The sequence below is a fragment of the Uloborus diversus genome, chromosome 2 (genome assembly GCF_026930045.1).
Source record: "Uloborus diversus isolate 005 chromosome 2, Udiv.v.3.1, whole genome shotgun sequence".
NCBI lineage: Eukaryota > Metazoa > Arthropoda > Arachnida > Araneae > Uloboridae > Uloborus > Uloborus diversus.
In genome coordinates, this window is record NC_072732.1 from 24021575 (window position 1) to 24049480 (window position 27906).

The window sequence follows — 27906 nt, forward strand, 5'->3', positions numbered from 1 at the left end:
ATATAAGGGCAGAAGAACTTCTTTAGATTTGTTTGAAATAGATCTAATGATAAACCCAAGCATCTTATTGGCTTTGTTACTAGCTATGCTACACTGTTGGCTGAACTTTAAATCCTGACTTATTAAGATAAAAAAACAATGTTGATGAAAAGAAAAAAAAAAGTGTTTCATAGATGAATTCCAACGTGAGATGTGGCAGGTATATTCATGTTTTGAAATAAATTCACACCAAATTGTACAATTTAATAAACAAACCAAGTGCACATCCAGAGGAGGAGTGATATGGGTTATAACCCAGGGTTCGAAAATATCATATTTTTGAAAATATCAAAAATATCCGATATTTTGATACATATCGGATATTTTGAAATACGAGGCGTATTTTTAAAGTAAGTTCCGTTTTGATATAAAAAAAGAACGAGTACAGATAGAGCAAAGAAATTTATTGTACAAAAATCTACCATCCTTGTGCTATTTTTTGACATTGCTTCCGTGATTTTCCAAACACTTGTCATAGCGTGGTACAGGTTTTTGTATACCTATTCATAGAAAATTGCCGCCTGTGTAGTCAGCCATGGGATAACATGTTCTCTGAGCTCATTATTGCTGTTGTGCCACAGACCACCTTGGAAAGACTTTAGATGCCGAAACAAATGAAAGATGCTGCGAGCGAGGTGAGGGCAGACCAGAGGATGTTTAAAAACGCCCCAGCCAAAGCCCTGTAAGAGTCCTCATGGTTGACTAAACGGGCGGTAACTTTGTACGAATAGGTATACAAAAACCTGTACCACGCTATGACAAATGCTTGGAAAATCACGGGAGCAATGTCGAAAAATAGCGTAAGGGTGGTAGATTTTTGTGCACTAAATTACATAGCTTTATCTGTACTCGTTCCTTTTTTATATAAAAACGGAACTTACTTTAAAAACACGCCTCGTATGTCCGATATTTTCAATCAGCACAAACTAAAGTCTTTAAGAAAGTAAATGCATTCTCAAATCACTCTTAATTTTCTTATATTATTACTGCCCAGGGTTCGTACTCAATTTCAGAAATTAAATGAAGGAGTTTTGAAGGAGTAAAATGAGGATTTGAAGGAGTATACTAATGGGCTGTCCTTAAATGTCGCATTTTTTTTTCAACATCTTTGACCCCCTACCCCCTTTGTCACAAACTTCATCTTACTCCTCCTCTTGTCACCTGTCATTTTTATAAACATATTGTTACAATAACTGGGTGATGTCACTTCTCGTCACCCTCTCTCTTCCTCTTGTCACAATTTCATGAACCAGTCTCCCCCTCAAGGCATGACATCACTTGTGGATGACCCATTTTACAATATTATAACTGCCATTCGCTAAACAATTATGTTTTTAACACAATCACCTAATATAGTACATCTGCTTATGTATCTTTAAGTAATAACTAGAGAAACCGACTTTTGCAGCTGAGAGTGTGGTGGAAGGAAATGCAATAATCATAAAACTTGAAAAATAGTCAAACCCCCATTTAAGCATGGTTTACTTCAATTTTGAAATTTCTTAGTCATCTAATAATATTTTCACGCCTTCATCACCTTTATACCTTTGCCCTTGTGACAAAGTTGAGTTGTCGATCAAAGTTACAAATACAAAAGTGACGACCAGCAACAGGCTCTGGGCCCAGCTAGACTGGTCCTAGTCAATTTACAATCCCCAGTGAAGATCAATTGCCCTCTTAAAACTATCTACTCCCTTGCTCATTACCACCTCTTCCGGTAAGCTGTTCCAAGGTTCCACTACCCTGCTAAAATAATAATTTTTCCTAATATCCATGTTAGCCTGAGATTTAAATAGCTTAAAACAATGACCCCTTGTCCTGTTTTCAGTGCTAAACTTCAGCCCCGTAACATCTTTCATTTTAATAAATTTAAACAACTGAATCATGTCCCCTCAGTCTCTTCTTTGCTCAAGACTGTACATTTTTAGCCTTCTAAGCCTTGAATCATAGTCTAAGTGAGAAAGTCCATTTATTAGCCTTGTAGCTCGCCTTTGAACCCTTTCCAATACATTAATGTATTGGTAAGTTATTTCAAGTTCCTGTCATAGAGGAAGACTATGTAGTCTTGAACTAAAAAAGAAGGAGTTTTGAAGGAGTTCAAACCAAAATGAAGGAGTTTGAAAGGTTTTTCAAAAAAATTTCCCAAATGAAGGAGTATTGGAGGAGTTTTGAAGGAGCGTACGAACCCTGAATGTAGACATAAGATAAAGGCTTCTTTCGTTACTTATACCTAACATTTCATTTTATATTTTTATCAATTTTAATGAAGTTAATTTATCATTAGCTATTATACTCATTTTTCTTCTGTTAGATACTTTTACAATTATGTGATTCAGAAATAAAAAATATGCATTAGACGTTGCACAGTCATTAGGCATTTACTAAGTACTTTATTAATATGACTTAAAATTGTTACATTGCTAATAATTTTATGAATATATAAAATAAAAAGGAATATTATATTACTTTGTTATATTAATGATGTATTAATGCATCATAAAAATATAGTACATAATGCTTTGGTTACTATTGATAACAAGAACAATATTACTATGATTAATGTAATTTTTATATTGAAAATACCGCAGTCAAAAAAATAAATAACGAAAATATCAAACTATCATGATATTTTCAAACTAAATATCGGATATACAGTCGGACCTCCATATATCGAAGCAGCAAATTGCCAGGAAAAAATTCGATATATAGAAATTTCGATATATAGAAACAACCTGTTTTTATCATAAAAACTCCTAAAACATTAAAATTAAAGCTAATTTTCTTGTATGAAAAACCCAATTTCTAATTTATTTGAGCATCGGCTTAAACTAAAGTTAAGAATTAAAAAAATAACAGAAATTACACCTTTGCGCCTTCATACGTCTTCATTCTTCGGCAATTCAACTTGATCTGCAACATTAGGGTATTTTCGTTTTGACAATGTAATCGAGAGAAAAGTAAAAAACCAATCTACTTAACCTGAATGATTTTTACTGAAGCTAAAAGACTAATAAAAATGATAATCAACAGACAAAAGGGATAACTTGAAACTGATTTGACAGAGTTACTGGTTACAACTAAGATTTGAAATGAACTTGACAGAATTTAAGAACTTCAGAACGGAACAACGACCTTTCTTCACACCCCTCAAACCCAGATTCCTTATGAGTTTCATAGCAACCTTAGTGAGCATAATTTTCTCCCTAACCTTCATTTTTCATGAGACAAAGTCTAAAGTGGAAAAAAAATCTACAAATGTCTCAAGAAAAATTTCGATATATAGAGATTTTTTCGTTATATAGAAACAAATTTTCTATGTAATGAACATGGAAATGTGCTGGGATTTCGATATATAGAAAATTTCGATATATGGATGTTCGATATATGGAGGTCCGACTGTATATCGCGATATATATCGACTGATATTTTTCTGCAAATCCTGTCATAACCCCTCTTTAAACAACCAAAAATAACCTCCTTGGAGTTGCATCACTCTCCTTGGAGTGAATGGCAGCAAAAAGGAATAAAAACCTGTTCCTATCACGAAACGCGAAAATCTAGAAGGGAGGACGTGAGAGTCATAACCCCCTTTAATGACCAAAAATAGTCTAAAACAGCATTTTGCGGTCTTATTTTGAAAAATTCATGTTTGTGCGTTTGACTCCGATAATGACTCCATTGAAAACCAGAAGCTGGATCCGCTCTTGGTTTGTTCAAATATGATCCCGTTTTTGTTTAAATCTACTTGAATTTACTTCTTAAATTATAGCAGTCAAGTTCAACGCAGGGCTGCTCCGATGGAAGGTTAGTGACCAGGCCCGTGTCCAGGATTTCATAAAGGGAGGGGTTGAAACCTTTTCTCTTACTAGCTTCCGTTGTCAAAGGAAAACTAACTACGCGTGTTGAATGGTTCATTTTAGTTCGATAACTAGGTTTTTTTTTTTTTTTAAATGAAATCTTATTTGTACAGTTGAACATTTTGTAAAAGCACACATATTTCTTTTATGCCACCTCATTTTCCTTCTTTTTTTTTTCTTTTGTTTTTCCATCCAATAACATTGAACAGTAATTGAATGAAAATAAAAATTTTATTTTAAAAAAAATGCTGTTTCGCATAGAAACATTTTTCTACTGTGTGAAACGACTAATTTATCCAACACAAAAGGCATACCATAAAAAAACAAAAAGCAAAGTAACCATTTTCCCTGCCTCTAAGTTTTTTTTGGAAGGGGGGGGGGGGGGGGCTACGTCATTGTCTAATATTCTTTTAAATAATTTTCCCCTGCATGCATACAGCATTGCCGGGCTCTCCAACCATTCCATTTTTTCAAGCACTTAGAAACGAAGGTGCTTGAGAATCCTACAATTGAGGAAAATGTTAATTGTTAAAGTTGGGGAAATATTAAAGAGGGTGAATACTGTATCAGAGTTTAACTCAAAAATTAATTAAAACTTAAAATACGTTTTGGAAAATCGTTTAATGATTCATTGTTTTTTTTTTTTCAATGGGAGGGGTTTAACCCCTAAAACCCTCCCCTTGGACACGGCTCTGTCAGTGACCTACCAAAAATTTCTTTTCTGGGACCTAACCAATTTTGTCTGATGATTAGGCAAATTTGGAGACATAATTGCAAGATTGAAATTCTAAAATACCTGAATATATCTTTTGAAAAGGTGCACTTATGTGGGCATAACCGTATTTTACTAGTCAGCACAGGTTGGAGTTCTATTCAGCAAATTAAGAACTTCCATCCTCCCAAAAATTTAAGTTTCGGGGCATCCCTGGTTAAACGATTAAAAAAATGTACTGCAACACCTTCCCAGAAGGGAAAACATGTCTGTTGATACAGGAAAATTAATTGACAATCTCGGTCATTAAATTGGAAGTTTGATGGAGCCGTGAGAAATTTTTCATGAGAAGAAAGGGAGTTTCTTACGATCAGGAGCAAATCCAGGATTTTGTTCTCACTACCTATATTTGTGAAAGCATTGTATCAATATTCTATTTTTGTGAAAAAAAATTTATCAGCATTGATTTTGTGTTTTTTTAAAGGCACATTCTAATTTTTGTTAAAGAAAATTAGAGCAATTTAAACGTTAGTTTGAAAAGTACAAATGTCATTTACTATTACAGTGAAACCTGTGTAAGTTGACCACTTGCGGTGCAGTACTTCGGTGGTCAACTTAGACAGGTGGTCAACTTATAAAGGGGGTAATGATTTTTTTTTTTTTTTTTGTCATTTCTTGCACCATGTATTCATTTATCGTTTCCGTTCTATTCAATTTCATTGTTTAACATTACTTTGAAACAATAATTTAAAATGTTTATCAAATATTTTTAGAGGTTATTTTCTCATAATGACGTATAATGTGTCATGTAAATTTAATATTTCAGTAAATTGATCAAAAAAATCATTGTTTATAAAAAGTTATTTGATATTAATAGTTCCTAAAAATTCATAGCTAATCAAAAATAACAAATTTTTCGCTCTTATTTCTTTTTCTCATATACATTTAATACATTTATAACCATGATGATCTACTTTTCAACAAAATAACTCCTTATTGAAGTTTGGCGCACTTATTAGACACTAGTTTTGGAAATTCCATATGTGTCAGCTAATTTTCTCTGGATTTCTCCCTTTTCAGTTAATTTTAATATTTCATACTTTTTATCAATCTCAAGTTAAACTAACTTTCTTTTTGAAGCCATTTTATGGAAAACTATAACACAAAGAGCAACAAGCTGGACTCTCATAGTTATAAAAGGCAGTTGAAAATGAAAATGTCTCCTATTTCTTAATCCCTTGCACCAGAAATACTGCAATGCAAGTAACTTTTACTCTAGCACAATTCCAGTGTTGCCACAAAATATTGCAACTGAAAAAAAATACTTTGTACTTTTCTACTGACACATGTTTTCATTGAACAGGGAGTACAAAAGGTATTCTCAAATGGAACAACAAAAGAAAAACAAGTTTGGAGAATTAAAGGATTCTTAGTAGTTTTCCAATGTGGTTAAACTTACAAGGAATTTTAGTTATGCTGCTGTTTCATTTAGTTGGTAAAATGTTGGTCTGGAATCAAAAATATTCTTGGAAAATAAAAAATAAATAAAATCATTTGCTAAATTAAGTTTTAAAAAATAAACCAAGTGGTCAACTTACAAAGGGTTTTTTACATTACTCCAAACCAAATTTGGGGTACATTAATGGTCAAGATAGACAGGTGGTCAAGATAGAGAGGTGGTCAAGTTACAGAGGTTTTCCTTCATTATACAAGATAGGGCTAATTCCGTTCCGGACAAAAGCGGTCAACATAGACAGGTGGTCAACTTACAAAGGTGGTCAACTTTACAGGTTTTACTGTATTTCTATTGGGTTTTTTCCTTTGGGAGGAGCCAAGGAGGTAGGGAAAATACCATTGTATCTCAGCTCTAAAGGCTTTGTACTGTGTACAATTCAGGAAATCATCATCCTCCAAAACGGATGCTAAAAGATCGAGTAAATGCAATTTGGCGAAAAACAGCTAAAATGAGTTAAAATACTACAAAACAGTTATCTAAGCGATTGTTTATATAAATCATCTTAGCATTTTATTTTATGAATAAACTGTGTTTTAAACACAAAAACAAGTTTTCTATTTTAAAATACAGTGTGAAACTTTCGATTTTTTAATATTGTTTCTAGAATGTGCTGATTTTCAAAGTTAGCTTTGAAGCTGCTGGTTTTATAACTTGATTTTGTGATAGTACTGATTTTAAAATAAGATTTTTGTGAAGCTACAGAAAAACGGTAGTAAAATCAGCCTGTGCTGGGCCCTGACGATTCACATACATACCACCGTTTGCTAAGAACATTACTTATTTTTAAGAAAAAAACGGAACAAACTAACATTATCAAAACAAGAAAATATGATTAACACAAAATTGTTGTTCCACAAAATTGTCTTTGACGGCCTGTGTATGAAATTATCAAAACTAAATGATATGAAATACGACTAAATAACATATCGAAACAGAGTTAAGCATTAGAATAACTTTTCAAAAAGCAGGGTTTTACGAATGGTAACATTTTCATCAAAACAATTTTTGTCAAGTTTAGGCTTGGAAGGAAATTTCAGAAGAAATAAAAACAGGGTTTTAAAAATTTGAGCATAAATTAATAACACTTGCTTCAATTTTGTGAAATATAGAAAAACTACATAAATATTACAGCAATTTTCATGCTTTTTATTCCTATAGTTCTGAAGACTAGACCAAAATCAGAAACATATGTGATCATTTTCACTTCTAAATTGCAACATATGCTTTTGTGGCATGTTCTGTTGTTGACATATTCTATTTTTGAATGAAAGCAGCAACAAATTTTACCTGCAATCATTGTTTACATCAACAGAAATAAAGAAGATACAATTTCATTCCAGTTTGTTTTCATTTTGATTGACAATCTGTGGCCAGTAGAACCAACAAGTTGCCATTTTGGTATTTAAATATTAAACATTTTATTGATGCATAAGTATAAAATTTCTCTTAAGTAAAAGTTATGAAGAAAAGCTCGTTAAGGCCCAAACTATTACGTTATATTTGGGAGAATAATTGAAAATATAACCAAATCGGAAGAGAGTTTGAAGCTTACGTTCGACGAGCTCGACCGGTAGCTCCCGGTTAGTTAATCACGTGACAGATAATGATCACGTGCTCAAATCCACCACTCAACAGCTTAAAATGGTAACCGGTGAGGCAACCGATAGAATGATAGAACGCTGCGGTTCGTAACCGATTACTTACCGGTCGACCGGTGAGGTTCGTCGAACGCAGAAAGCTGAGCAATTTTTTGTTTTTTATAAAAATTAAAAAGCAGTCTTTTTCTACTGATTAGGTAAGCTGATTTTATTCTATGCATTAAAGCTGTAATATGTATGATGATTAAGTGGAGAACATTTCAAAACTTTTATCTCGAATTTTGCAAAATAATTCTGTTTAAAAAAAATGAAATTTGGCAATGAACTGAAAGGTTAAATCCCAAACAGATCCCCAACATTAATGCTGCCATCTAGTAGTTAATTGTAAAATTAGAAAGAAATCGAAATAAATCTACTCCTGTGAGCATCTGTAAATGGTAAAAGAGTCTTATTATTAAATCTATGCTCCATGAGTAGATCCAAAGCACGAATGCAAAATTAAATACATTCCGGAAAAGGATAGGGGGGGGGGCATCCAGCATCTAGCTTCCAGCCCCTAGCAATAATTTAAATTTTGACGTCTTGAATTCAAATGAAGTTTTTCACAATCACGTATTGCGATAGGATCCGACTCGTCAAGTTTCTAGTTTCGACAAATGGCTCTAATTGCAATCGTAATTGAGAAAAACGCAATTTGAATTCACGACGTCGAAATTCAAATTAATGCTAAGAGCTGACTGTATGCATCAGTGCAGGAGGGGGGGGGGGGGGAGAGCAAGCCGTCGTGCTCCAGCTTCTGTGAACTGCAAAATCAACTACCTCTGAGTTTTTGAATTTCAATGCAAAATTTGAAGGAAGAATGATGGTAGATCATACGGACTAGATTTTCCACGCCTTGGAAAAATTGTAACTGGATGCTGAGGTTAAGTGCTGGCTGCCTGTTTCTAAGAAGGATTGGGTAAAATTGAGTGGGTCGGGTAAAAATAATGAAGTTGATTCCGAATTCCGAGGAACATGGACCACCGCCTATGAGGGGAGAAATGGAATGGACGCCACCACCCAGGAGGAGCACCCGCGCACGGAAATGCGGCAAAGGTTAACTAATCCTGAGACTGGGGCCCCATTTCCCGAATTTTTTTAAAAACTTATGTATAGCATTAAAGAATCATATATTTTAAAGTAAATAATAGAAAATTATTCATATATTAATTGAAAAAAACTTTTTGAAGATTTATTTATTGAGCAATCACGATTGCTTATTGTTCTCACTTGACTGTTTTGATGTCTTATCATATTATTTTCCCGCCGCCACCCTCCGCACCATCACCGTAAACCGGGTCCTCACGATGCTGCTCCTATAACGAAAGCCGTCTCCGGGTTGCATCCATGTCCTACACACACGCGCATACATACACAACTACACACTCACACGCACGCTCACACACACAAACACATACACACACACACACACATACCACTTACACACACATACACATACACACACACAAAAACATATACACAACTACTCACACATTCATGCATACATACAGACAACTACACATACCCACACAAAAAAACATACACATACACACAACTACGCACACATTCATGCCTGCACACAGACACAAACACATATGCCTACACACACATACACATACCCCACTCCCACGCACACAAACACTCGTACACACAATTACCAACACTCATGCCTGCACACAGACACAAACACACATGCCTGCACACACGTACACATATCCCCCACACACAAACACACATTACCCCCCCCCCACACACACATAAGCCTACATACTACATACACACACTCGTGATTGCGAAAAACATAATTTGAATTCAAGATGTCAAAATTCAAATTATTTTTTTTTTATTTCTCTTATTTAGTTCTTCTGTTTATTTATATTTCTCTTATTTTAATATTCAATGAATAAGAAAAAATTTATCTATTGAAAATTTTATTCAAAGTTAGTTTTTTTTTTTTTTTTTTGCATAAATAAACTGACTAATGAAGTTAAAAACAATTTTGAAAAAAATATTGTTTAATAAATGACCATTTTTTTTTCTTTTTTAATATTTGTGTAGGAGGAGAGGGAGCAATGGGCTCTAAATTATTTAATTAAAAGTTGGAAAAATACTGATTAATAAAATTGCTAAACAAATAAATATAAAACAGTAGTGACGAACAGCAATAATAGGTTCTGGGCCCCCCTCGAGGAGGCAACGTCAATTTATCAAAACCCACAATGAAGATCAAGAGCTCAGCTCTTAAAACAGTTCACTCAATTGCGAGTAACCACAACCAATTGCTTCTGTTCAAAGCTGTAGCCAGGATTTTTATTTCGGGGAGGGTTTATAATGAAGAAATTTTATCGACAAAAAGACACAAAGTCACCTGTTGCTATGATTTTATTTAAAGCATATTGCGCATTGGTAGGCATACGGCAAAGAGGGGGGGGGAGTGGCAAAACAGAAAAAAATGAAAAAAAAACTTACGAAGAGCAGGCGGTATTATTGGTTGTTTTCTAAAAAATTTTCTTTTGAACGGTAATTTTACTGAATTACCAAAAGTTAAAGCTACTTTACCAAAACGTGAGCAGGTGCTTTCTCAGATAATTTAAATTTATTAGTATTAGAATATCATTTAACCAAAACTCAATAACGTACAAATTCAATAAAAAATATATTTTTTAAATTAATAAAATAAAAAAGAGAGCTGAAAAATAAAAAAGGGAAAGAGGGTTGAGAAAAATGGGAAAGGGGGATTTTGCTTGAACTTGGGGGGGCACCCCTATATCGCGAGAAAATTCTAATTTTTCAGTTTCAGAGGGTGCTACGACGTAAAAAAAGTTTGGGAACTCTCCTGCAATAAAACAAACTAGGAAATCAAACCCGTGCACAAAGATGTACGAAACTGATGTCAGCTAGCCACTAGATGGCAGCATTAATAAATCTGTGACGTTATGAAGACAGTCTGCGATTTAACCGTTCTTGAACAGTCGAATTGTATTTTATTTTTTGTTTTTTTCTTAGTGTAAAATCTTCGTGACATATATTTCACAAGTAAACAAACATGGATAGGTTATCTGAAATGTCTGAGCAGAGAAGGATAATCGAAGAAAAGAAACTAGAAATTTTACGCAAAATAGAGCAGAAGAAAAAAAGAGAAGTTGATAGCGCACCTACAACAACCACGAATATTGTCACATCTTCTAATAAAAGGTTGGTATTAATTTTTTTAATAAATGCTTTGCTAATGTCACTTCACTTATTAGTTGAATTATTTCATATTTCCTGCAGTACTTTAAAGTCACAGTATAAATGCTTTAAAACGTTTTATTCTTTGACTTTTTTAGCTCTTCTGAAATGATAGGTACTCCAGCTGTTGATTTTTAAAACGCAATCTAAACCCTAGCAAATTAAGTTTGAGACCGTATTTCATCTTTTCTCTTTAGTTCAAAACTTTTAAATAAAATATACAAATAGTATCCTGGAGTAATTTGCATCAAATGCAGTCATAGTGTACTAGATTATCTAAATGCTACTAGCTAAACAATGAAATGAGCAGAATAATTGCGTTTTGAAGTGTGGAACTATTTGTTTTTAAACTAAAAAATAATAAAAATTCCAACTCATAATTTGCTTTAGAACTATTAGTATTTTTTACTGTTTCTCACCTGCAAACATTAATATGTTCTAATTATTCTTAATATTTCTTATGAGGTAAGTTAATGGATCTCTGAAATGATCTATTCAAAATAATTTGAATCTAGAAATGTAAAACTTCTGGCACCAAGGTGTGCTGATAAAAATTTACTGTGTAGTGTCTTATCACAATTAACAGGTTGCTACAGCAAAGCATATACCTATATCTTGGATGTTTTACAGATTTTATAACCGTTGTGGCAGCTTACATGTGTAATAATACATATTACAAATTGTATTAATCAATGAAGAATAAATGGGTAGCAATAAGAGCATTTTTTTTTTCTCTTTTAGCACATTATTTGCTTTCCTTTCCCGGTTTCAGAGGCATAAGGGTCTATAGTCTACAAAATTTTAAGTAAAGTCGCTAAATCTCAAGACTTGGCAAGAAGTGGAAGGTCCTTTGCGACTTCACCGTCGCATGGCAGGACATCCACATGCAAAGCATGGGAAATCTTCTAACTGAATTTTTCTACATTTAGCTGCTTTTCTTAACATTTTGGCAGGCTTTAAGACCTCATGATTTGATAACTGGGATGCAAGGGCAAATAATTTATGCATTCAAAAACATTTTTTAGCATGTTCTTGCCATTGCTAAATGCTAACTTATTTAGATTTTACATTTTATTTTTATTAGATTCACACACAATCTTAAGGTTTTTATCTATACACATGAATATGCATAAAATTTTAACTAAATCTTGATAGCTTTTGTTTCTGGGTCATTTCACGGTAATTTAGACATTTATGTAGAGTCCGTAACGTGACCTTTTTTTAGCATAACTTTTTAATTTACTGTTTGACTAGCATATTATTTTATTTTGTGCTTCTCCTACCAACACACCAACTCAAATTAGAATAATTTGCAAATCGAACAGTACAGTCAAACCTTGATATCTCGAACCTCCTTATCTCGAAACCCTTGATGTCTCGAAACAAAAATTTTCCCCAGCATTTTGTACAAAAACCCCTATGTATTTTCCATAATTATCTCGAAATTTATTTTTCGAAACCCTTGATATGTCGAAATTTTCGCACAGAAGCAAGTTTCAATTGTCGTTTTGCTCTGGTAATTTTTGTAGTTAAACCAGTTCCAGAGACAATTGCTTAACGTTTTTCATCCCTTTTCTAAGAAATTTTGTAAATAGGGGATTGAGACAAGATAATGGGAGTGTTGGCATGAAGGGGGTGCAGTGTTTTCTCCTGAGTTTTTAAATTTTTGTGCATTTCTCTCGAACATGTTGTCCACTTTGAGGAAAGGGGTTCGATTTTTTGTCCGTCAGTTTTCAAGCGAAAACGGAAAATGCGTTCCTCTTTTTCATCATTCAGCTTTTTTAACTCCTACAAAATGACTGCTGAGAACTTTTTGAATTTTATGTTACTGGTTAAAGATAAAATTAGAATTTTTAAATTTTTAGGTGAAAAAACCAAGTTGAAACTGTTGTTTATTTCAAAATCTCATCCTGTGCACATTTGACAATTAGAAAATTTCAAATCTAGTGAAATATTGAAGCTTACTTTATTGATCGTAATTCCAAGTGGTCCCATAGTACATATATAAATGCATATAGCGTACGTGTGTGTAAATGTGAAAGTTACTAGTGTAATTTATTAAAAACTTTGATAACTCGATATCTCGAAATTTTTCCCCGTCCCGAGAGATTTGAGGTATCGAGGTTGTACTGTATATTAAAAAGTTATGACAAAAAAGGTCACGTTACGGACTCGACATAAATGTCAAAAATACAGTGAAATGACCCTTCTATGTTCTAATATCATAATTCAATTTATTTGGACTCTTCCACCCATGCAGACATTTTTGTTTTGTTTTTGCTTTAATGCATTCTTTTTCTTCTTAGCTTTCCTGTGAAAATTCCAACATTTTCATCAACTAATCTGTTTAAAAACGATGGAAGTTTTTTAGACCAATTTAAAAAAATGCAAGAAACTGACAAAAATTGTAAGTATAGTAAAGTATAAGTAATTTTTAATTTTTTCAGTTATTTAGAAACATAAAAAAAATAATATTTATGCTTGTTTGCATTATTCTATATTTTCTGAAAATTTGCTCTAAATGTCTGAAGCTCAGAGGTTAGAATTGTCTGCCATTTTGCAGATTTTCTCTTCGTTAAAAATTTTCAAACAACCCGAAAAGTTCCATTTTCACGTGGAAAACAAGTTTTTTAAAGCTTAAATGCTGAAATGACAGTTTAATGCAAAAAGTTCTGGTTAAAGTTGAAGAAAGATAAAAGTTAGCTATAAGTTATCAGTGTTTACTAAATATTTATTTCATTTTATTAACTGTTATTACTATTATCCATTAATTACTATTTATTGCTAATTATTTATCTGATCTGATTGGAATAATTTTTCACTATCTTGCAGCTGTAAATAACTCTTCTGAATCTTCGTCTTCAAAAGGGGGTATTGTGATGAAAATACAGCCGCCTCCAAGGTAATGAAAAATTATCTTCGTAAAAGTTCTGATGTTATAAAATATTTTTCTATTATTTAATTTACTAATGTGAATTTAATAACTAGGGTATTGAAAATATTTTTTCCCCCTATTTTATTCTTGTACCAATTTGGAATATTTGAATATTCGTTTTTGACCAATTTTTTCTTGTTTTTCTTAAAAATTAGTGAAAAATGATAAATGCAACTGATACTATATTTTTAAAAATAATTGACTCTATTAATCTATTTTAATTGTCAGCCAAATAGATAAGAATACATAAAATCCCACCTAGACGATTTTTATCCTATCTGTTAAGTTTTTTTTAGTGAGTAACTCCTTACTTTTTCAGTTTGATCAACTTTTGCATTACTCTTTTTTTTTTCCTTTCTAGTTTCAGATTTTAAATGTTTAACTAGCTGCGTGCCCGGCATTGCACGGGCTACTTAAAAAATGAAAGAGATGTCCAATTGATGTTTTTGTATTACTCTGACATTAGTTTCTAAAGCGCTAAGGAGTAAATAAATACGCGTAATGCAAGGTTTGCAAAACACCAGTAGAGCTTATTTTTGGCAAAAACCTCTTTAACGTTAATCATAGTTATCAATGGTACAAGTTATGAGCATTTTCAATTAGCACAAAAGATGAAAATATATGCATTATCAACTATAATCTGTGCTCACGTTAAAATGAATTACATCTGATAGACTATATCTGAACTATTTATGTACAATTACAATCAGCTTTTTACTTAAAATGACACACACTTTTTGGTTGATTACGTGAAACTAAAGCACCAAGACTAAATAAATACCAATATGCATTAATTTAAAGTCATCAGATTCCAAATTAGCTTGAGTTAAAATCCTTAAAAACAGTTTTTTCTGTTTAACTCTGTTTCACTTAAAGAAATCCAAGCAATCTTAATTTAACATGTTCTTTTGACGATACAAACTGTATTTCAAAAATAGAAACAGGAAGGAAAAAGAGAGTTATTACAATTCGAAAACTCACCCATGTGACGGGAAAAGGTCCAACAAAATAAACATAATTAGTCACACCTCCTAAATGTACCAAAATATGAGGCCGGTGAATGATAAACTTACACTACAATCAATAAACATAGCTAAAGTAACAACTTTCCTATGCTGAAAAAAGTTAAGAACGTTGAATGTAAAAATTAAAAAAAAAAGACAGACGATAAAATAAACGCTATGTGCGAATAGTGCAACCAATTTTAAACTAATTTAAAATAAAAATTCTAGATGGAAACGTTGTTTTAAGATTTGGACAGCAGCTAAAAAATCTCTTTTAAAAGAATTATTAGAATTTTACTTGCTCACCCATAGGCAAAATGGCAACAGGAAAGAAATAAAAATTCCTGAATAACGTTATGTTAATTAACGTTTTAATTAATATCTCTGCTAATTAAAGTCGCACAATTACGAGATTGGTCCTATTGTTTTCTTTGGAAAATTTCGAATTGATCAGTATCTCGTTTGACTCTCGATTCACAGCGGTTCTCGAGAAGATAGATCTTCAGAAAGACAGACAGACGGACGCGAACAGATTTTAATATTATAGTGGATGGATGTTTCTTGCATTTTCTGAATTTTTTTTAGAATAAGCCTATTTTTCCTGCCGGAAGCATCCGGGAGGTGGACTAGGTTCCCTAAGGGGGCGTCAACCTGGACTCCCAAAGCCCTTTCGGAATCCAGGTTTGCCCAAATAAAAAATATTAAAAAAAAAAAAAAACAAAGCCGCAAGGATTCACAGAAAGGGGGGAGGGGTGCACCGACCCTCGGGCTGGTTGGCCAGTTCGGCACTGGAAAGACCACTCAAATTTGCTGCCCCCCCCCCCCCCCCCGAAGTTGCTGCCTGTGGCAAGAACCCCTTCTTGCCCCCCCCCCTGTAGATCCGGCTATGGCTAAAAGGCACAATTTTGGACATTCAAAATGTTAACTGAGCAAATGTACCATCAAAAAAAATTTTTTTTTAATTGTTTCCATACATTTCAAAAAAAAAAGATTAAGGGTATGAATCTCAAATTGATTAATTTTTTGATAATATTTTCCATAAAATACAAAAGTAATGACATATTTTGTAAACAATTTTAGAAAAAAAATGAAGTTAGCAATTTGATGTATGTCTTAAAATTACGATCTGGACAATGCTATTATTTAAGAACTAAATATATGATTTATATGTTTTAAAGGTATTTTTCAATCCTGAAAATCAATTTTTAATTATTTTAAAGTGTTTTGATATGTTTTTATGCAGTATCTTTGAAGTAAAAATTTTTTCTTAAACGTCATATATGTGAGATGTCCAAACTGCGTTACGATCTAAACGCTGATAATTCTGTCCATTTATTCATTATTATAAATGATCTTCTGTCTTGTAACCTTAATAAGAAAGGCTATTATATATTGTTAATTTCTTCAATCCATTGGTATTTTGCACAATTGATACGTTATGCATTGAACATTACATAAATAACAGGAGAAACACAGGTTTCAATGGTAACAAACGCATTTAAGTAAACAAAACGGCAGTAGCTCATAACTCTGCAACATTTTAAACATGATCATCTGTTACTTTGCTGACATTTTATATAATTTTTTTTTTCAAATTCTGACAAAAAATCAATAGAAAAACAGCAATTATTTAATAAATAATTCTTCAATGTTCTAGTATTTAGATATTTCTCTCTTTGCACAAAAATCGCCAAGCAAACCCAATTGACGATAACTCACGGCGTACAATATGCAAAGGGTTACCAGGGGGAATTCCCCTTTTCACCAACTGCCCGAGTTCTGTCGACTTTATCACCTGTGTTGGCGAAATAGGTGGATTTTTTTTTTGGATTCTACGAGACCATAACAAAATTTTACGATTTAATTGCCAGTATATAAAGTTATTCAAGTACTTCATAAATCCTCTATCTTTTATTAAAGAATTTAAAAATAGATAAAATTTTTATTGGAAAAGTTCAAAAACTGTTAAAACTTACATTATGATGATGTCCAAAATCTGTTACCTACTGGACAACTATGTCCAAATTCTGTTACCTACAGACCAATCATTAAATTTGCTATTTATTAATTTTTATAAATACCTGCTGTCTTTTTATGCTTGTATATGATGTTCTAGGTGTACAGACTGTGCAATATTGACATAAAACAAAATTGATGTCAAATTTCAAAATTTAAAAAATTGCTCACAATTATCTTTTTTGTTCCCACCTTTTGAAAACTACCCATGTCTGTATTGAAATTTATTTGTTTGAAAGACTTTACTTTTAAAAAATCACTTATAAAGTCTCCTTTGAAGGTGCTAATATTTTTTTACAAATTTTGTTCCATTACTGCAATTTTTTCTATAACACTACAAAATGCCCAATTATTCTAACAATGCCATAACTTTATAATGAGTGATAATATTTTTTTTTTTTTTTGCAGTAAAACTTTAGAACCTACTCCTGCTCAAGCTGAATTAGCTACTGAGGAGGATGACAAAACTCTTAGTAAGTAATCTATTATTCAAAAATCTGATACATTGTTCAGGGTATTTGAACACTGACACATTAATTCTTAATTCCTCTGTACTTATGCTGAGCTCAGGCCCATGCCAAGCCTGATCGGCGCCATCGTGCAAATGTCTTTTGAACGCTTTTATGCAGTGTTTGACGAAAATATAGTTAACGCCTAGAATAGGGAAGTTTTCGATTTTTCAATTTTATTTTTATATGATAGAGTAACATGTATGAACATCATAGGTGAAAAAATTTTTGCGATACGATAAGTAGTTTTTTTTAAATTAATTTTTAAAGTTCAAGCGCCTGTGACGTCAGATGGCATAGGAAGTGACGTCCGATAGGAGAGAAACGCTAGCGAACCGGTTCCCATGTCATGGGAGAAACCGAAGAACGTGCATTCGACTTCGAAGATGAAACGTAAAAGGCTTATCTCCTCGCATTTTACTCCTCGCGTTTCTGGAACATTAAACCTCTCATCCTCTCGGAAATATTCGAATATCACCATTGATATTATTTGAGGAAGATTATTTAGATTGTGCTTTAACGAATCCGGCCTCCATAGTGTGTTCAAAAGGATTATTGAATTTCTAAAAAATAAAAATATCAGCGCGCTCAGAATGTCCCTAGCGAAAACAAGGGATCTTCGGCGGAAGGCTGCCCATTCGCGCTCTGTGACGTAGGCTCGTGACGTTTCAGAAGAGCACACTTTTGCACGTGGATTTTTAAAAATTCATTAAAAATCAACCACGGTGTTTTAAAATTCGGCGATGGTGAATTTTTTTGTTTTGAGGGTCAATTAACAATATGCAATAGCCAAAATATGAACATTTAATAGGTTGCAACTTCCCTATTGTAGACAAATATGACGTAAAAATAAATATATTTGGTATTTACTTTAAAAAACAATATGTAAAAATGTGTATTTAATTTTGGATTACAGTGTACGTTTTTACTTCATATCTCGAAGTTATTTCGAGTTCAGTAGTTCCTCTGCTACGGTAATGCGTTTTGGAAAAAGAAATTATTTAAATATCAAAGTCACTGCAGCTCTAAATATCTCTCTATTCTCTGATTGAGGAATAACCAATCAAACTTTTATGCCTGTTAAAACATGACAACAGGGTACTCATTATAATTCTAAATTAAAGTATAGAAAATATCCCACCTTAAAATCTGAAACTGAAATCCCTTCCGGTAAAACCAATAATTCTAAAATATGGAAGGCATTGAATATGATATCTAAAACAAATACATTATCCAAAGCTCTTTTTTTTGGCACGCAAATAGTTAAAGAAAAAGGAGGGGGAAGAGGAGTCGAGTAATTTGTTCAAGTCGACATTTTTTTTTCACTAAAAATTAACCAAAATTGTTGTCTACAATACAGATATTACGCACAAGTAAAATATATGCAAATGGACTTACAGTATTTTTTATGCAGTCAAACCTTGATATCTCGAACCTCCTTATCTCGAAACCCTTGATGTCTGGAAACAAAAATTTTCCCCAGCATTTTCTATAGAAACCCCTATGTATTTTGCATAGTTATCTCGAAATTTATTTTTCGAAATCCTTGATATGTCGAAATGTTTGCACAGAAGCAAGTTTCAATTGTCGTTTTGCTTTGGCAGTTTTTGTAGTAAAACCAGTTCCAGGAACAATTGCATAACGTTTTTCGTCCCTTTTCTTGGAAATTTTGTGAATAGGGGATTGGGGCGAGATAATTAGGGGAGTGTTGGTATGAAGGAGTTGCTGTGTTTTCCCCAGAGTTTAGAATCTTTGTGCATTTCTCTCGAATATGTTGTCCATTTTGAGGAAAGGGGTTCGATTTTTCGTCTGTCAGTTTTCAAGCGAAAACGGAAAATGCGTTCCTCGTTTTACTCATTCAGTTTTTTTAACTCCTACAAAATGGCTGCTGAGAACTTTTTGAATGTGAGGTTACTGGTTAAAGATAAAATTAGAACTTTTAAATTTTTAGGTGAAAAACCAAGTTGAAATTGTTGTTCATTTCAAAATCTCATCCTGTGCACTTTCGACAATTAGAAATTTTCAAATCTAGTGAAATATTGAAGACTACTTTATTGATTGTAATTCGAAGTGGTCCGATAGTACATATATAAATGCATATAGCGTACGTGTGTGTAAATGTGAGAGTTACTAGTGTAATTTTTTAAAAACCTTGATAACTCGAAAACTCAATATTTCGAAAATTTTTCCCATCCCAAGAGATTTGAGATATCAAGGTTGTACTGTATATGATAACATGAAATTGTCGAATTCGCAGATCGACCAATTTACCAGTCGAATTGTGCAGATTTTCTTGTGAAAGGGGCACCAAATTATGCCAGGGCCTGGGCATCACTTTTGCTTGATCAGGCCCAGGATATAATGAATTTTTACTTTTATTTTTTTGGTTGGAGATATTCCCCCCCCCCCCCCCCATTTTAGAGCATTTTTGATTGGTAGAGCTAGGTGACTTTTTTACTCTGGCGTCGTTGTATGTCGCACGATCTTGCACAAAGGGATGGCTGGGCCCTAGCTGAGCTTTAGTTTATTTTTATGAAACTCATGTAATAATCTTGAGTTTTTGTTGTTTCAAATCTAGCAGAACATTACAAATAAGCATTTTGTCAATTTTAATATTTTGAAAATTATCACTTAAATTAGGAAAAATTTAAAAAATAAAATTAAGATTTCAAAAACTAAAAAGAAAAAAAAGCTATTGTAATTGCATGTCAAAAGTATTTTTCAAATCAATTAAATAAATGTTTGAGTCTCAAATTATATGTGTATTATTTTTTTTCCTTTTACTATACTCACTCTATTTGTAAAACTTAGAACATATGTAATGCTAAGACTTTATTTACATACACATACAAATACCAGAGTGATGACCAGCAGCAAGCTTTGGGCTGAGCTATGCTGGTTCTAGTCAACTTATTAAACCCCAGTGAAAATCAATGGCCGTCTTAAAGCTACCTACCCCCTTTGCTCATTACAGCCTCTTCTAGTTAACTGTTCAAATTGTCTACAACCCTACTGAAGTAAAAAAATTTCTAAAATCCAAATATACCTGAGATTTAAATATGCAGGATTTATTGTACATTTCACCTGAAAATTAGTCCATCCAGTTGTAACAGCACTTTTCATTTTCCTTTGCTACAACTATCATTTCATGGTTTACATGTTTGAACTAATTGAATTTTCCAAAAGATTTTCTGCTTGATTATCACTTTTTTTTTTTGGCTCCATTATGTAATCAGGAAATAAACTGCAAGTGGCTTTAGAAAAAATCTCTATTTTAGTTTGATCTTCATTTGTACAATCATTGGTGTAATAGTAACTAATGACTTGCCTTTCTTTATTTTACCTCTTCGAAACCTGGTCTTATTTTGAGGATTAAAACGTAATTTGGTCGTGAGTGAAAATGCGATAACAAATTCTTAGAGATACATTGGGGAGGGGGGGGGATAGTGGTTTATTTTTTTGCTATTCAATTTTTAGTTTCCATCAGTTTCTAATTTCGAACTTCAATTTTTCAAGTTTCAACGCGACGTTCAATTTAGGGATAATTGATGCAGTGTTGCCAGATTGGGGGAAATTTCCCCATTTTGGGGAAATCTGGTGCTCTCTGGGGAAATTTTGGGGAAAAGGGTTTTGAGGGGAATTTTTTGGGGAAAAATTTTTTTATTGGGGAAAAGCTGGGGGAAAAAAACCCTCGGGAAAAAAGAATTTTTTTCGTAGTTAAATTCGCGTCACAAAGTAGTAGTTCCATTGTTTGTATCAAACAGCGATGGTTTAGCTTTGCTCAACCCTATGAAATTCGCATTTCGCATAATGTGGAATATTATGCTTCCGGAATTCGAATTAATGTTCTGTATGAGTAACTGAAGAACGTTCTTGGATAAATATATACAAAAATCATAGTTTAAATGTACATACAGAAGCAGAGTAGTAAATGTGAGTAGAAAAAAACTATTTGGTTATTTCTTATCTCTTGGTCAGGCACTTGTATTTATGACTAGTGGTACCCGCACGGCTTTGCTCTTAGTAGAAAATTAAAAGGTCTTTTGGTTCCCCTGTATATTTACAAATAATGCATGATGAATTTCTTGCCGACTGGCTTGCCCACGTTACAGTTCCACGCTATGATAACTTGGTTATTTACTCGTCCATCTTATAATTTTGCTCGGGAAAATGTTCTTAAAATTGGAATAGAAAAAGAACAAAATCAATTTTTCGAAAAATTGCTTAAAGGTGCACACCTCCTTGCTACAAACTAATTCTTTGCCAAATTTCACGAAAATCGGCCGAAAGGTCTAGGCGCTATGCGCGTCACTGAGATCCTGACAGACAGAGACAGATCCGGACAGAGAGATATCCAGACAGAGAGACTTTCAGCTGTATTATTAGTAAAGAAAGATAAAGATAAAGAAGACGAAAAAATAAAAAACGAAAATGGGGAAAAAAAAAGTTGGAGAATTTTGTAAGAAAATTTGGTTATTTGGGGAATTTTTTTTTTAAGAGACAAAAATATTACAGGAAGTCGATTCATTTTATGAAAATATTAGTGGAAAAATAATTTTTGAATTTGGGGAATTTTGATAGAAAACATCGCTTTTTGGGGAAAAGTTGGAAGGGAATTATGTAAATCTGGATTTGACCATCTGGCAACACTGAATTGATGCTCTTTGGTGCATAAATGGCAATCCTGGTGCTGTATGACATTTTTAATACTATTTTTACGCTTGCATGTTTCATAGTTGCAGATTATCTTGATTTGTATGGGAGACTCTTGAACTTTGATGCCTTTTCCTTAATTACTTAATAAAATAAAGCTCTCCCAAAGTTTCGACAGAAAACTAAAATTTTCTAAAAAGGGGATTAGAATTTCAATAAAAATCCCTACAGTAAAACACTCAGGATCGCAAAAAAAAAGCCTTTTCATACATGAGTATGAAACGTCATTTTTGACACATGTTTATTTCATTTTCCTTCTTTTTGAATTTATTTCTCAAAAGCTGCAATGAAATGTTCTCGATTTTTCACTGAATTCCCTATATCTTTGCCTGCGGCAAGGCATGTTTATTATCACTTTTAAGAGAAAACAAACTTATGCCTCTTAAAAAATAATATTTTATGCCTAGAAGTTGTTTTTCTTTTTTCTTCTTCTCCAAAAAATTTAACTAGTATTTTCAGTTTCGGAATATATGATCATGCCAGATTTCCAAACGCCGAATTTCGGGTCTTATGCAAGCCTAATTTAAGGGGGAAACCAGTTTAGTGGCAGAAATTTTAAGTGTTTTTCGTGAATTTTTTCCGACAGGGAAGGAATAATCAGATTTTTTTCAAACTTGAAAGATATTTTATTCTTATTTTGAAGTACGCTTTGTAATTTTTTCAAGTCATTTCTGCCAGAAATAGAAGAGTTAGAAGTCCATCGTTGGTCGCCATCGGAGCTTGTTGTTGGTGTGCATTCCTTAAGTCACAATTATTTATCTGTAATCACTACAATTTTTTCTATCATTAACAGCATATTTCCTCAGAATATGAACCTAATTCTTATTTTAAAAAAAAAATATATTTTTGAGGTGTTTGATCGCAAAATTCATTCTTCTACCATTTTTGTTCAACTTTTTTGTGCTTTTTTTTTTTTTGAGCAATCACGATTGCTTATTGTTTTTATTTGACTGTTTTTGATGTTACGCTGATTTTATTTTCCCGCCAGCACCCTCTGCAGCATCACCGTCGACCGGCCGCCTCACGATCCCGCTCCCCTTGCAAAAACAGTGTCCAGGTTGTGTCCATATCTTACACACACACACACACACACACACACACATGCATGCACCTACACACGCATGCACACACACCTACACATACACTTACTCATGCCTGCACGCAGACACAAACACACATGCCAACATACACACACACACACACGAATGCCTACACACACATGCATACATCAGGGTTTGTGCGGGTCATGGAAATCCTGGAAAGTCATGGAAAAAAAATAACAGAATTTCAAACCTGGAAAAGTCATGGAAAATAGAAATTTTCATTGAAAGTCATGGAAATTTATTTCAAGTCATGGAAAAATGTCCTAGACAAAGAGAAAGGAACAGTAGCTAAAGGAGCATTAGAAATCTTGAGTGATTTAACAGTATAGCACATAAAAGCTATTATAAGTGAAAAATTGAACGATCCAAAAATCAAATCTGAATTTTAAAATCTCATTGCATCGACTTCTGTCACAGCCGCTTGCCATTTTTTGCGATGTGATTTTACTGCATGGACATCACTTATTTTGAATTTTCTGTTATTTTCAACACTTCTTTTATGTTTCATATTCTGTAGTAGCAAAATTTCACGTTCTTACTTTTGCCACGCCCACTCAAAAAAAAAAAAGGCAATTCAATTGAATGCGAGTTTGATTCCATCACTCGGTAAAGACTTTATTATTAAATTTATCAGAGTTTATCTTAATTTGTTGAAGGTTTTAGAAAATAAAGATTTTAAGTCAGGCTATAGAATACAGAAAAAGAGGAATTCTAATGTTCTAAAACAGTAGTGCCCAACATAGGGCACACGAAACTAATCCATGCGACCCACTACTATGTTCAATGTCGGAAATTAAACGTGTTCTGGAATTTCTGAACCTATTAATTTATATGCATTTTAAAATATGCAAATTTGTAAACAAAAAATATATACTTTTGAATCAGAAGATTGATTCATTACTGAATGGTTTTTTCAAAAAAGATCTGGTTTAGAAACATAAAGAACTATACTATGTGGCTTTACTTTAAAGAACCAAAATACTGTCAAGTTACGGGGATGATTAAAGGCACTGTTGACACTAAAAGGTAACTTTTGAATAAAATTTATTGAAACGTAGCGATGACTCATTCAACCTTTGTCCCATTCAATATCATTCTGCCTGTTTTAAAAAAAAATCAGACATTTAATCATCATCATATTCGCTTCACTGCATTTTTACTTTACTTAAATTCATATGATGCAGACAAATAAGAATAGTTTAGTTTTTTTAAGTGTACACTTATATTTTTTCCATTACGAGTAAGTGCTTCAATGATGCTGTGGCATTCATATAGACGTTTTGCTAATGCTCATTTCCAAATATTACTAAGTTTGGGATTAAATAGTATATTCTCTTCATGTAACGAGGTCATGAAAATTTTCATTGAAGTCATGAAAAAGTCTTGGAATAGTCATGGAATTATTTCATCCAAATAGAGTATGAACCCTGATACATACACTCACACATGCACCCACACACATGCGCCTACACAAACACACACGCACATTCACACGCTCGTGATTGCGAAAAACATAATTTGAATTCAAGATGCCAAAAATTCAAATTAATATATTTTTTAATATTAATATCATCTTAGAATTAGGTTCATATAGAGTGTAATTGAATAAAGAATATTCACACAAAATTTCAGAACGATTTACCTATAACATTTTGTGCTAGAATGCACACCAGTTGGGAAAAAAAAAGTCGTTTCGAGAAAAACACGATTGAAAAAAACTGTTGTGAACATTTTCCAATCTTCACAGTTTTTTATGTGCTCATGGCAATGGAACTAGTTGGAATTTTGAATTGAAATTTCGGCAACATACTCTTGAATAGTTCTACTAACATTTTATGACAAAAAAATTGAATTTATTGATCTGTCTAAACTGGTTTCCCCCCTTAAAAATCCCTACATATGTTTTTAAAATCCCTTCTGCCTTTAAGCTTTTGCATTGAATTTATTCAAGCAAAGTCTCCGGAATATTCAGATTTCAATGTCAGCAGCTATGATATTTTTTCACTTTGTAGTAATTTTAATTTATTTTGTTTGTTTTTCTTGCTTGTTAAAATACCAAACCAGTGAAGAAATAAAATAGGATTGGGCAATGTTTAAACTTGAACATTGTCGTGCGTTTCCCAAGCCTACATCGCTTTGTTCCAATGTTTAGCAAAATTAAAATGTTATTCATAATCTGAAAGAAAAATTAATAAAGTGTTTCTAATATTTTTAATTTTTAAATACATCATGTCCAAAAAGGACACTTGAGCAAGCCTAGTACATACTATGATAGGAAAAAACATTTCTTTTTAATTACACGATACCTTCTTTAGTTTTCATTGTAATATTTTGCCCTTATAATAATACATATAAATATATTACATCATCAAAATTTCCGCCAAATAAGTTTTTGCTATGCAGCAAAATTTTCTTTGATGTAATGATTTTGAAATTGGAAAAAATTCCAAAGTATAATTTCTCCCCTTGACCTGCATTGCCCCAGTGTGCTTGAGAATCAAGCTCATTGAGTGTGTTTTTAAGGCATCATAAGCATTTGTTTTTCCACCTGCTTATGTAGCAAGACTGATTGCAAGCACACACAGAATTCTGATAGAATGCTTCTAGTTTCTTCACCAGAGGATAGAGCCGTTCGCATTGCTGTCGAGAAGGTGGCCATATCTGTGGCAGTGAACGGAGGAATGGCTGAAGAGGTGGCTAGAACTTCCAACCAAGAAGACCCTGCTTATAGGTGAGTGTTTTCCTCCTTTTTTTAACATGCTTTTATTAGCTTCACCTGTATGTATGTATGTATCTTGTAACGGAATCTTGCAGCTCAAATTTCGCCCACTTCCTGCGATCGGATTCTTTTGAAATTTGGCACGCGACCTCAGACCCGATGACAATGCAATATTCTGTAATCAAATTAATTAACTCTTTTAATTGTTAGTTTCCTCCAATTTTAATCAATATTTTGGCATAAATCCAACAATGTGAAAAAGGAAAAATTTTAAAAAGTACATTAAAAAATGCTCGCAAAAATTATTTAAAAATATCTACAAAAACCTTTAATTTTTCTGCATCAGACAAAATTTGTTCCAATGTTCCAAGGTAATTAGAACATGAAATATAACTGTTTTTAACTAATTTCATGCCAAAATTTAGGTGAGCCTTCAATTGCTGATCAGACCATTGTTGAACAAAACTTTTATTCAAATGCATCTCAAATTTTCAAATATAAATATGATTTCTGCAAACATACATCGATGCCTCACAGTAACTTCCAATCGGAGTGCCCTTGTCTTAACTTTAAGATATTACCTCGCACTCATTTTATAAATAATTCGTTTTATAATATTATCATTCAAAGATTATTTTTAACTTTTTAATTCATTTTGCTATGAAAGCGTGTTTTTTTAGTTTTTAAACTATTATTTTATTGTTATTTCGTCTGCCGTAAAATGTCAAAGTCTGTAGATACAGTCCATATATCGAAGTAGCAAATTGCCGGGAAAAAATTCGATACGTAGAAATTTCGAAATATAGAAACGATCTTATTTTAGCATAAAAGTATCCTGAAACATTAAAACTAAAGCTAATTTTCAAAAGTTAATAGCTGAAAAATTAACAGAAATTACATTTTTGTGCCTTCATACATCTTCATTCTTCGGCAGTTCAACTTGATTCGCAACATGAGGGGATTTTCGTTTTGACAATGTAATCGAGAGAAAAGTAAAAAACTTGAATGATTTTTACTGACGCTAAAAAGACCAGGAATGATAATCAACAGACAAAAAGGATAACTTGAAACTGATTTTACAGTGTTATTGGTTACAACTAAGATTTGAAATAAACTTCAGGGAATTTAAAAGCTCCAGAACGGAACAACGATCTATCTACACACTTCTCAAACCCAGATTTCTTATGAGTTTCTTAGCAACCTTTAGCAGGGTGGCAACAGATCAGGGAGATCAGGGAAAAGTCAGGGAACTTTATCACTCAGGGAAAAATCAGGGAAATATCAGGGAATTTCGAAAAAATAACAAAAATCAGGGAAAATTGATCAAATGAAGAAAAAAAAAATTTCTTTGAAAAATGAAGAACTTTGATTCCCTACAAATTTTCCGCCAATTATTTGTTTTGAAAAAGTAAAATTAATGAGGTGCGATTATACAGTGCTGAATATTTGCATTTTTTTGCTCAAGGTCAAAGTATTCAATCTTAGGGTGAGCTTCCTAAGATTGATTCTGTGTCTGTAAAGTTGTTTATTTTACCTAGCTTGAATTTTCCTTCACGCATTCCATGCTATGTAAAATAAACGACCCTACAGGCAAAGAGGAAGCCGTCATTAATGACTTTGCTCCCTTGCTTTTACTCATTGTCTTGAAGTAATTAGCATACTGTTATATCACGATTTCAAGAAAGGATTTTTGTTTTTTAAATTAATGCTAAAAAAATCTTTAAAGTTATCACTTGGCATTTTTAATTTAATTGCTAAAATTAATTTTGACTTAAAATCAAATTTTTTTTTGCCATGTTATTATTCCCTGTTACTTCAGATTACTCGAAGGGTTTTTTTTTTTTTTTCAGACTTTAAAACTCTTATTTTAAAATCATATACATTTTGAAATTAATAATTGGTTTTGCATTTCAAT

At 32.7% G+C, this 27906-nt stretch overlaps 2 protein-coding genes across 2 annotated transcripts in view; one reads left to right on the forward strand and one right to left on the reverse strand.

Moving 5' to 3' along the window:
- LOC129235123 (synaptotagmin-14-like) overlaps nt 1-7421 on the reverse strand; it is a 50266-nt gene extending 42845 nt beyond the window's left edge. Inside the window, exon 1 of the mRNA XM_054868811.1 lies at nt 7412-7421. Coding sequence (XP_054724786.1) covers nt 7412-7421 — 10 coding nt within the window. The remainder of the gene's footprint in view (nt 1-7411) is intronic.
- Nucleotides 7422-10781: 3360 nt separating this feature from the next.
- The window catches only part of LOC129216910 (SURP and G-patch domain-containing protein 1-like), a 51043-nt gene continuing 33918 nt past the window's right edge, over nt 10782-27906 (forward strand). The window contains exons 1-5 of the mRNA XM_054851128.1: nt 10782-10956; nt 13299-13399; nt 13825-13894; nt 17356-17420; nt 25880-26003. Coding sequence (XP_054707103.1) covers nt 10808-10956; nt 13299-13399; nt 13825-13894; nt 17356-17420; nt 25880-26003 — 509 coding nt within the window. The 5' untranslated portion in view covers nt 10782-10807. The remainder of the gene's footprint in view (nt 10957-13298; nt 13400-13824; nt 13895-17355; nt 17421-25879; nt 26004-27906) is intronic.